This window comes from Eumetopias jubatus, unplaced genomic scaffold, assembly GCF_037043125.1.
Source record: "Eumetopias jubatus isolate StellerSeaLion01/CBP00866 unplaced genomic scaffold, mEumJub1_p1.0 scaffold_7, whole genome shotgun sequence".
Classification (NCBI taxonomy): Eukaryota; Metazoa; Chordata; class Mammalia; order Carnivora; family Otariidae; genus Eumetopias; species Eumetopias jubatus.
Window position 1 is genome coordinate 77196648 of NW_028274813.1, and position 12335 is coordinate 77208982.

The 12335-nt window shown below is 45.4% G+C and overlaps 1 protein-coding gene across 2 annotated transcripts in view; it reads right to left on the reverse strand.

Moving 5' to 3' along the window:
* SCG5 (secretogranin V) overlaps window positions 1-10076 on the reverse strand; it is a 55841-nt gene extending 45765 nt beyond the window's left edge. For both annotated transcript variants that reach the window (XM_028119578.2, XM_028119577.2), the window contains exons 1-2: window positions 9999-10076; window positions 8313-8545 (exon numbers count right to left, since the gene is read on the reverse strand). In XM_028119578.2, coding sequence (XP_027975379.1) covers window positions 8313-8538 — 226 coding nt within the window. In that variant the 5' untranslated portion in view covers window positions 8539-8545; window positions 9999-10076. The remainder of the gene's footprint in view (window positions 1-8312; window positions 8546-9998) is intronic.
* Window positions 10077-12335: the final 2259 nt, after the last annotated feature.

A 12335-nucleotide genomic window follows, 5' to 3' on the forward strand; every position in this document is an offset into this window, starting at 1 on the left:
ATTTCCTTCTTGTATTCTTATTTTAATTCTGAGCACGTGGCTTGAAACAGTACAGACTGTGCAGATACTGAGACCCAAACCTCCAAACTTCGCCGCACTGCGACGCCCCTCTGCCTCTTCCCTTTCTTCCCAGCGGAGGAAGGGCTGGACTCGGGCCAGCCGTGCTCCAGTTCTCATCCCCTCCCACGTGCTCAGGAGCTTTCACCCCTCGGTTATCTGCCCTTCGTGCCACGTCTTCTGCACCCCCTCTCCACTGGTTCTGGCCAATTGGCACTTAAACAAGTTCAGATCTCTCTCATCCTGACAAACTAACCTAAACAAAAACCTTCTTCAGAGCTATGCCACTCCCCGCCCCATTCCCTCCATAAGGATTACTCAGTCTTCTCCCCCTTACCTGACCTCCTGGGTCATCTTCCCTGTCTCCTGCCCGATGGTTTCTGCCCGATGCCCCGCTCCACCAGTGAACCCTTTACCCCCGGTGGCCCTGGTTTCAGGTGACCTCTCTGCAGATTTTTACCATGGGGATTACTGCCCATTCCTGAGACAGTCCTTCCTTATTTTCTGTGCACGTCATCATTCGGTGTTTTCTGGCCAATCATTCTGTTTCCCCTGTAGGCTCTTCTACCTGGCACTCCTGTGGGAGTCTTTCAGGCCTTTTTCTCAGGTGCTCTGCTCTTCCTCCCTGCCCCTTGCCCAGGGTCACCTCCCCCATCCCCATAGCATCAGCCACTGTGACCATGGGGACAACCATGACATCTCTCCCTTTGCCCCAGCAACTCTCCCGCCTCATATACAGCTACATGCCTCCTGGACGCCTGCCCCTGGACGCCCCAGGGCAACTTAAACACAACACAAAAAAACACCCACTATTTTCATCTTCCTGTCCTGCCTCCACGTCCCCCCCAAAACTCCAAATCTCCCCCTTCTCCTTTTGAATTTTTCACTATCCGTGCAATTGACCAAGATGAGAAACTGGAAATCATCCAGGGACTTTTTTAAGGATCTGAGTTAAGGGTGGGCTGAATGGAACCCCAAAGGACATGGGCCAAACTGGAGGCCCTGGCCTCTCGAAGAGCCAACCCATTGCTCTCACTGGTTCCCCCAGGAAGGGGGGAAGCCTAGAAGGACTTTAGTCAGGATATCTGGGTCAAGAGTCAGCCCCATTCTTTCCTCCAACTGCAGAGGCTAGCCAGAACCTGAGGCCCCAGTGCTGTTCAATGCTGAAGTCGCTCTCCCCTCCAACCTTCAAATGGGAAGCAACTGCTGCCCCCTATGGCAAGATGGAGGCACTGCAGTCCTTTGGCCACAGAGGCCAAAGGCTGGCTAAGGCCGCTTAGAATCGGCCCCTTCAAATAGGCTTTACCTTACAAAGGACTCTTTCTCCCCTTGATATTTATTAAGAAAACAATCTTGGGGGCGCCTGGGTGGCTCAGTTGGTTAGGCGACTGCCTTCGGCTCAGGTCATGATCCTGGAGTCCCGGGATCGAGTCCCGCATCGGGCTCCTTGCTCAGCGGGGAGTCTGCTTCTCCCTCTGACCCTCTCCCCTCTCACGTGCTCTCTCTCTCTCACTCTCTCTCTCTCAAATAAATAAAATCTTTAAAAAAAAAAAAAGAAAACAATCTTGGTTCTCTTTATTTTGAAATAAAAAAACTGAGGTCCAAAAGTGAGTGTTGTAAAAAAGAATTTTGGCATTTTTATGCTCGGCAATATGGCTTTAAAATTATCTGAAACCATCAAATGCCCATGTTCATAAATTTCTATCCAGTGGTTTGTTATCTGGTGTTATCAGAGAGCTAGGCATCCGGTGGCCTAGAACTGTGGGGAAAATAAACTGGTGGCGCCGAGGAGATCCTCTTTTACCTGAGGCCATTAACATTCTGAAAACCAAAGCACATTTTCTGGTTGGGTTCTTCCGAGGCCAACATTAGTGTCAGCTGGAAGAGCCACTCCTGACTCCCAAGAGTCTCTGTCCCCTGGCAAATGGCTCTCTGAATCACCTTGGCCGGCTGGTGGCTTCACTTGTTTCCGGGGCCAAGAGAACAACAGTAGCCATTCGGGTAGGTCACAGGGACCCGTGAGCAACTTTGGGCTGGATGGCCACTGCTGAAATGCACCGAAGCCCGTCTGAATGGTACCCTAACCGGATGGGTCATCGGAAATCAGAAAGCCTGAAAATGTGTTCGTAGTCCACCGAGTGAGATGAGGCAGGCCTGCCGTGCAGCTACCAACAGCACCAGCCAACTGCCGGCGAGCAGGCTCAAAGCCTCAGGTGACACAGGAGAAAACGAAGGCTCAGAGAAGTTACCAGGGTCACAGAGAGCTCGTGAACAGTATGGCCAAGCCTCAACCCCCATGTTTTCTTCTCTATAAAACCACAAGTTGATCCTCGTTTATCTTTATGTTTCCATTTTGCTCTGGGCTAACAATGCCTGCATTTGAGAGATGCTCCTTACCAAGTCAAGTTTAAGGTGCCTATGAAGAAATAAAAAATAACTACCAATGCTCTCGGATGGCTTTGGCAAATGCTTCCTCCCTATTGACGACTTAACAATCGGCAGTTAACCAGGAGGCTGCTTACCAAGTTCCGGGAATCCTCTGATACACGGAGAGTCTAGTTGGCCCCCTGCTGGTTCAGTGCTGGAACTGCAAAACGTCCTTTCTGTGTCTCAACAGGCAGGAATACAAAGGGCACCAAACTTGTACGGCGTTCATCAGTCACCACCAAAGTAAAGACTTTTTGCTCATATCACTGAGCTCTGGGCAAAAACTTCTAGGCAGATTTTTTTTAAACTCAGATTAGAAATGAAATATCTGCCTCGAAATGAAAGAAGTCTCAACAGATCCAGATGTCAAACAGTATTTACTTACCTGTTGCTGCTAAATATATGTATTCCCCCCCCCAATAGTATGTATATATTCATTCTTCAAATATTTACTGTGTGCCTACTCTGTGTCTGGGCGCAAAGTAGTAAATAAAACCATCTCATGGAGCTTACATCCCAAGTGGGGAGACAGACAGAAAATGAGCAAGGAAACAAACACTAATGATAACTTATAAAAGATGCTATGGGGGTTAAAAAAAAAAGGACACCGTGATGGAGAACGGGGGCTACTCAGAGCGGTGTGGTCAGGGCAGCCCTCTCTGAGCAGGTGACTCTAAAACTGAGACTGAAGAGGAAGGTACGCCACGCAGAGTGGGAAGAACAGATGGTGTGAAGGTGGAGTAAGCCCACTGGTATGACCAGGGCTGAAAGGAGGTGGGGGGGGGGAGTGGGCGGTAGAGCAAGGTCAGGGAGGAGGGTGTGCAGCAGGTGTGGATCCTTGCAGGATGTGGCAGGAAGTGTTATTTTTAACCCAGGTGCAATGGGAAGGCACGGATTGAATTTTAACCCTGGAGAGTGACACTGATGGGATTTAAACTTGTATTTTTAAAGTTTAACCCTGCCTTTCCTGTGGAGAAAAATTTGAAAGAAACAGAAAGTCGAAGTGATGTGGTTTCTAACAGACAATTTCATAAATTCATGCCAGGCACAATGGTATCTTGAACCAGGCTGTTTGGAGCAGAGCCAGAGAAAAGAGAGGGCAGGCAAACACAGATGTACTTTAGAAACAGAAATGAAATAAATTGCTAATAATTTGGGTATGACATGGAATGGAGAAAATGGAAGGATTATTCCAGGTTTTTAGCCTGCATGCATGACTAAGTGGTGGCACTATTCATTTAGACAGAAAAAACTGACATAATCAGGTTGAGGAAGGTGGTGGCAGAGAGATCAGGATTGACATATGGTAATTTAGCAATTCACAGAAGCCTCTAGATATACAAGAAACCAGTTTGGGTTGAAAATACGAATGTTGGCGTCATCAGCAAAGAAATGGCATTTGGAGTCAAGGGAAGAAATGAAATCCTCTAGATAGAGAATTGAGAAGAATAAAAGTAGAGCCAGCACTGAGTCCTGGAGAACTTAACCCTGGAGAAGGAGAAAGCTGCCAGGGAGACCGGGAAGAAAACGGTTAACGGGGAAAAGGGAAAGGAGGAAAGCCAACGGTGTGCCATCTTGGTGCAAAAACCAAGAAAGAAAAGGGTTTTAAGAAAGTCAAGTGTGTCGAATGCTGCCAAGGTTGAACAGGATGAAGACAGAACATCGGTGGATTTGGCAAGACAAGAACCCGTCCAAGGCATCTCAAAATTAACCTGTGGAAAACTGAACTTGAACTCTTCCCCTGGAGAGGCTCAGTGTGTACCTCTTGGAGAAAAGTGTTCCTTTTCAGTTCCTCAGGCCAAAATCTTGGTGTCACCCCTGACTCCTCTTTCTTTCAGTTCCTGCCTCCAACCCACCAGCAAATCCTGTTGGCTCTAGCTTCAAAATACACCCACAATCTGCCCATGTCTCGCTACCTCTCTACCTATCGTGCTAGTATATCTCCCCCCCAGATTATTGTAGAGGCCTCCTAAATGAGCTCCCCCATTCCAGTCCTCTCTCCCCACAGGATGATTTTCAGTACAGCAGCTGGAGTGATCCTTTTCAAGGATACGCACTCAGAGGACAAGCCGAAGACCCTGTGAGGAGCTCTGTCCCCACGCACCCAGCCTCCACCCTCCCCTTCCTGCCCTCACCCAGGCTCCTTCCAACCATGCTCCCGAGTCTTGGGCTCCCGCCACACTAGCCTCCTTGCTTTTGCACGGGCAGCTCTCTGCCTGGGATGTCTTTCTCTACGTACCACACAGCTTACTCTCCAACTCTCAGAGCTTGGCTTCTCTTCCCAGGGAGGGGGACCCCTCCCCTATTTTAAGTTGTTTCCTCCAACCCCCTCCTCTGCTTTATATTTTTAGAGCACTTATAACCATTTGACTTATTATATATTTTACGTATCTGTTTGTTTAGGGACTGTATCTCTCCTGTCTTGCCAATCTTTGATGTGCATGTTTCTTTCCCCGGTATCTAAAACAGTGCCTGGCATTCAAGAAATACTTGTTGACCTGACAAATAAGGGGCAGGAACCATGGACGAGGAGAGAATGGGAGGTGGGGAAGCGCCATCAGTACACGGTGAACAGATGCTGGGAAGGGCAGCAAAAAAAAAACCACAAAAAACGGTACAATAGGGGTATGAGATCAAAGGAGGGGCTAAGTTTTCTAATGGGATATATGGGTAATTTACACTGATCCTATATCCTCTACTAAAAGCCTAGCTTATAATCCTATGTTTGAGACCTAATCTATATCTTCACTAAGGAGATTAATCTGAGGATCACAAGATTAATTAATCAGAAGAGACAATATAAGGGAAAATTATCTTCAATGTGCCATTTATTAGGTAATAAACAGCCCTTCCTGCAAGGGACTGAGAGTCCAGTAATAGTCATCTAAAGTGTGATGATGATTCATTCAAAAATGATTTCACAGTAGTGCAATTATACCTGTGAACACCTTTTTTTCTGAACTGGAATATTACCTGCTTGCAGGTAATAAATTCAAATTCGGGCAGTAAATTCAAATCCTATCCCCAAGCTAAACAGAAGCTTAGAGAAGTTAAGTAATTTGCTGGCATTGAAACTCAGGTGTCTTTGCCAATAGTCTACGTTAAACATGTGTTAATATTCACACCAGAATACACGCTTTATGTCTATTCTTTCTATAAAAATCAGGAAAAAAAAAAACCCTTTTCTAACTTGGTCCTTCATAATAAAATCCTACAATAAATGTTGGAAGGGATATAAAAGATACCACACATATGTGTCAGAAGCCTGGGGATTAGCAGGAGTAAATGAGCAGAGACAATGCAAATAAATGGATGAACTGAGACAATGCTACACTCACATAAATAAATATGAGATCACCTAACAAATTAAGTGCCAAGGTCCAGGACTGGGAAAAAGCCAGCCTTCTTATTTTGCTTCTTTTCTCCCCCAAAGTCTTTGGACTATTTTCTATTAGCTTTCATCCAAGCTGTAAAAGGCAGAATCCTGAAGTGACCCCCAGGATTGCCACCCTGCATAATCCTCTGCTTCTGAGTGTGGGTGTGACCTGTCAATACAATGGGGTATCAGTCCCTTGTTAAATGACAAAGGTGATGGGAATGGCCACTCACATCATTACAATTAGGAGACTAAAGGGATATTCTCCCTCTGGCTTTGAAGAAGCAAGCTGCCCTGTTGCGCTGGGGCCCTGTGGCTTACGACCTGGGGTAGCCTCTAAGAGCTGAGAGGGACCCTGGCTGAGAGCCAGCAAGAAAGGACCCCAGTCCTACAGCAGCAAGAAACTGAACTCTGCCAACAACCTTAATGAGTTTGAAAGGACCCCAAGCTCCTGCCAACACCTCAATTTCAGCCTGATGAGACTGAGCAGAGGGTCCACCAAACCCAAGCCAGATGCCTGACCAAAAGAAACCGTGAGATAATAAATGGGCATTATGGCAAGATGCTAAATTTGTGGTAATTTGTTATAGCGTAATAGAAAACTAAAACACAAGCCAATCTTCATCCCTTACACAGACACTTTGAGAGGTGACTTAACATCGCCATGACCTCACATCATCCCAGGGGATCATAATGGAAACAGAATTTTTCATTCTGAATTGTCCTAATTGTCCTGCTCTTTCAGACTTCCTTGCCTTTTCCCTTGGTATTATTTCCTGCTGAATTCCAATTCAGGCTTCCAAACCCAAGTCAAATGTTGCTCCTCCAAAGAAGAATTTCCTTATAGTCATGCCCATCCACTCCCAAGCACAACAAATTACTCCTATTCTTTGCTTCCATGATAGCAGCTTGTCTGGACATCTCCCCAAAACCCTGCCATGCAGGCTGCATTGTGGTAATCTTTCTTTTAGGACACAGCTGCCCCAGTCCCTGCACCGGGGCTGGCGTGGAGTGGGTGCTAAATAATTGGATCCCGAGTAAAGAAAATGAGGCTCTGGAAAAACACAAGCCTCGCATGCCCAGGGAGCTGCTATTTCTCTTCCACACAGATGATCAGGCATCAGGTATTCACGGAAACTCGGAAAGCCTTCTCCATGACAACAGCTGGGTGGCTAATCAAGCACTTACTGCGCTAAAAGGGCAGATATTTACTGTCCCGAAAAAGCTGGTCTGAACTGGCTAGGTGTGCTAGGAGCGACAGGCAGCAGGTGCCGGGAAGGACAGAGATTCTTCCTAAAGGGGTGACATGATTCGCTCTGATTTAAGCCCTGTGCTAGGTTTGCATGCTTGCCAATTCAAATTATCTGTTAATCCATTCCTGACATGCGATGCCAACCTAAACAGACAACAATCCCACAGTTAGTTTTACTCAATGGCTTGCAACCGTGGATAACAAGACAGAAATGAGAATCATTTTTTGCCCACATCCATGGCATTTACAGGCCTCCAGCGCAGACAGCATTTTTAGGAAATCACAGACTCAGGCAAAATGATGCATCATCAATCCATACAGAATAGCATTTGCTGGTTATGTATTTTGACAAAACTCAGAAAGAATTCATGTTTTTTCCTCAGAACCCCCTCACACGGGCAAAAGTCTGGAGTTCTCCCTTGTAGCTAACCTAAATTAACCATGCTACTGCTGTAGGATTCCCCGTCACTGGAGAAAAAGATTGTTTCAGAATCAGAGAGGATACAAAGCAAGGCATGGAAATAAGGCACCTGCTTGTCACCAACTCATAAGAACTAGATTCAGATTCTCTCTATAGATAAATCATTAAACAACAAAGTACTGCTTTTTAATAAAAATATTACAATGACATTGCCAGAAACTTCAAAAAATTCTGGGAGGCAATGGTCTTGCCACACTAAAAGAATTTAATTAACATTTGTAATAATTAAAAATATTCCAAAAACATTTTTTGACACAAACTCAATGTCAGTACCTCTTTCAGCTTCCTTTGCGTTTATACAACATAATCCCTAAGAATCAAGTCAGATCCTAAAGGTCCTACATTTTAAGGATTTTTTTACAAATACTGGTTGGCAGTGACTCAAAGAGGGAGCCAGCTGGGGACACAATTTCCTAAAGATCAGTATGGGAGAAGATGCGGGGTCTGGGTTCTAATCTTTCTTTGGGGACAATGCTAGATGCTCCTTTATTCACTCAAATATTAATGTACCAGACTTTGTGTGAGGTGCTAGGGCTACAGCTGTGAGTTAGATAGATAAGGTCCCTGTTCTCTTGATAGTTACATTCTTATGTGGAGGCATGCATGTATATACCGTGAAGAGTAAGAAATGGGAAACAGAGGGAGGAAATAAAGTTTCTTCAGCACATATTATTTTAAGTACTACTGGAAACTTCCAACTGGGAGAATACAGTAAATACCTTCGATGCTCTGTGGGCCCACAAGATTCATGGCCTGGTGTGCTGGATACTCTACCCGCGGTCTGGCAATGCCCAACTGCTCCATAACGCCATGGAGCAGTCTCTGGATATCTGTTTCCGAGACCCGGTCAGGGCTCCTCGGGCTATATGCAGATGTTGGAGTCCATCCAAATGTCAGCGAAAACACTAGGCCAGAGAGCATGGTAGAAACCATCACGGAGACCATTTTTCACCTGCAGAAAAAAGACCAAACATGTATCGATTGGCGACAATCAGCGACTGTGATGATCAATCACACAAGTGAGTGATTCAAGGACCACCCACCCAATGGGGGCTGCAATGAAAAAGCCTTAGGGGTTTGCTCTTGCCTTAAGTGTCCAGTCTAGGTGGAACACCTGCTGTGGAATGGTATTAAAGAAACAAAACAACCCAAGATAGCCAATTCCCTCTGCACATGGCAGCCTTGGGAAGACTAGCCAGGAATGGCCGTTCTCACTCCTTTTCTTCTCCTTGCAGCTCCCTGAAATTGCTTCATTACCCCTAACCCCACCAACCTCTCCTCTCTTAGCAAAGCAAGCAAACCAACAACAAGAACCAGCTTCAAATTAGAGAAAGGGAGAGGGTCATCGGGAGTTTTCCCAGTCTCAGGGGAAAAAAGAGGTCCCGAGGAAGGAGTCAGGAAGACACAAATGGTAAAGAAGCACAGAAAGGTTAGGAGCAGTGGAAGGGAACATCTTAGCTCAGCAGACATCCAGTACATGTGAGATCCTGAAGGGGATGAAAATACAGCCAGCTCAGGCCTGCCCTGCTAGGGGAGAAGAGGCAAGCTTGCTCAGCCACATACTGGCTGAGTGATCCTGGGCAAATGCCCCCGCTTCTTCTGCAAAACGGGCATGAGGAAAGCATCTGTGTTATAGGGTTGTTGTGGGCATCAGCACAATGCCAGGCAGAGCCCCCATACTGTCAATATGATGCTGGCAATATTGTCTCATGGTTCTAGAGGTTAGAACTTGAAGACCTGGTCATGATGAGAGGAGAGGGAGAAAACTGCTGCAGGGAGTCAACCTGTCTTAAATGTTGGCTTCTCTGGAACCAGAAGCCTGCAGAACAAGGGGACAAATATTCATGCAGCTTCCCCCTGCAGCTGTTGAACCTGTTTAAGATGGACGCTTCAGGCAATGGCTGTGCAAACCCTCCTTTTGACCATTCTTCTACGGAGGGGACTGGGGGATTCATTTTCTTCCTTGAAACTGCAATATTCATAACCCCCATTTTTTTTCCTCTGTAAAGGCAAGGTTTTTTCCAAGCCACCCCTATATATGAAACCTTGTTCCCCAAATTGCTGAAACAGAAAAGCTGCGATTCTGACGTAAAAGGCCAGAGGCAGACACCAACCTCTCCAGCCATCTCCATCTTCCCCTGGCCCGCTGTGAATGCAGGATGTCTTTGTTTCGTTGAAACCCCTGGCCAACACCGTTCTGATTTGATGAACTACCCCATTTCCTCCCTCGATACTCTTTCCCTCGTATTTATAACCAAACCTTCTAATCCCCACCCACTCTTTGTCTGTCCCCAGCCTCCAGCTCAAGGATTTCAGCAGGACGCTCCCTCCCCTCCCCATCCCGTAAAACCCGCGCGTCTCGGGTGGGCTTCAGGGGGTCGAGCAGGCATCAACGCAGGACTCACCGAGCGGCAGCCAGAGGATTCTGCTGCGGTCTGGGCCTCGGCGGGGGTCGAGCTGCGGGCCGGGTGAGCCGTATCGCGCGTGCGTCACCTCCCTCCTCATCTTAGCTCCGCCCCCACCGCTCCTCCAGCAGGTGGAGGCCGCCCCGCTCCGAGGCCCCAGAGCGCGACCCAGATGCTGGCGCCTCCTGCCCTGAGCCACGCAGGGTTCAACCCACGCATTCCAGGTACACATGTCCTGGAGACTCTTATCTATAGACCCTTGCGGAAGTAATTCACTTTTTCTCAAGCAATTATCTGAACAATGTGTCAGCACGCCACTTTTGCCCTTCACCCGCAATGCCACATCTTTAATTTTGCCACCTCCCATCTTTTTTTTTTTTCTTTTTAAGTCTTCTAGGTTGAAGAAGGGGCAATGATAGGAGAGACAAAAGATGAAGAGGTCCTAAGAACTTTTAATGATGGTGTATCCATCATAAGGGTGTTTCAGGAGCCCTTTCACTGAGCAGAAAAACTGGGGATTTTTAATACGAGGTGTTAGAAACTTCTCTTAGAAGCGATACACCAAAAAGCATGAAAACCTCTAGGAACATTAGTTCTATTTCTAAACTTCCAGACCAACTATCAAGTAAGATTTCTTTAGCCTGAAGAGAAATTGAACTTCCTGCGCATTGCAGAAATTTATCCAGGTAGACCCAGAATTTTTTGTTGAGTACTTACGGAACAATCTTGAACATGTGAATTTAGTCCAAATACAAAGTTGAGATGTAAAACCATAAAATAGAGCATGGCACATTTCTTTCAAAACTGGGGATGAGTAAAGTACCCTGGGGGCCAGAGAATAACTATCTTGATGAGGCTAGAATCCAGATCTCTTTACCCTAGCTCCATGCTGCAAATCCTGCTCAGCTGTAGCATCTTGTACAAATTAGAGGGGCCCACAAAATTCATTCCCAAGACACATGGCCTTTTGGCTTAAAGCCAAGCCTCCTTTCTAGTGTCTTTTCTTCCATGGATGCTCGTTTCCAGCTTTTTGTTTCAGTGCTTGCAAATCAACAGGACAAATGCGGACTATTACTGGTTTTAGGCTCAAAGACCATGCTGGGGTTTAATATTATTTACACATACTGAAGTTTTTCAATTCAGAATTTTATCTTAACATTGTTTACTGTTATCTTCGTTTTGTGCTTGGAAAAATGGAGAAGCCATTACAATTTACAGCTTTTGTGTTGAAAGGAAATTGAGATACACCAAAAGGTTTGCTTCATATGAAATTTGGTATTTTAAAAACATATATATCCTGGACTTGATGATGATCAAACACCAATATTAAATTCTTAGTGATTATAAAATGTTGCCAGCCTGCTAACTTAAGTCCTATGTAATTGTATTTTTTGTTGCTTGTGGTAAACAAATTTGTATGAGATCTTTAGTCACACTTGCAAGACCAAAGTGAAAGTAATCCTTTAAGTTAGTGACTATGTACCATACTTTTAACTGTGTTAAGTATGTTCACCTAACATTTGACCAGATACTCTCATGAGCAATATTATCTTTTATATAAAATAGATTAATTCTAAAATTTAACTTTCCTGACTGTCCAAGCTACTCACCTTCATAGTCCTCCTATACTGTTAGCTTTCAGCTAACAAAAGTGGGAGTGACATGTGGGTGTTTTTTTAAATTTATTTTTAATATTTTATTTATTTGTTTATCAGAGAGAAAGAGCAAGCACAAGCAGGGGGAGCGGCAGGCAGAGGAAGCAGGTTCCCTGCTGTGCAAGGAGCTCGATGTGGGACTCAATCCCAGCACCCTGGGATCACAACCCGAGCTGAAGGCAGACGCTTAACGACTGAGCCACCCAAGCGCCTGTTTGTTTTTTTTAATGAATATCTTTCATTATTATCAATCTCAGAAAAGCCACTAATTCAGGTAATTGTACAGTTTATCTCCTGTGCCTTCTTACTGGACTTCACCCATACCCATGGGTATAAAATAACATTAGTACATTTTTAAGTTTATCCAGAGGGTAGGTGAAGTTTAAACAATTGCTTTGAATCAGACAACATATATTTCAGAGTTTATGAGTGTTTTCTATCTCCACTTACTATCAGAAATATCATAAACACCTGAAATGCATATCCAGTTTATATCACAAACCTGTTTTGATGTCATAAAACATGATATTTATAGCTACAGGTTTTCAGTCTTTATATAAGTCAAATTCTTACTAGTAGTGAGAGGGTGCCTGGGTGGTTCAGTTTTTAAGCGTCTGCCTTCAGCTCAGGTCATGATCCCAGGGTCCTGGGATACAGCCCCACATCGGGCTCCCTGCTCTGC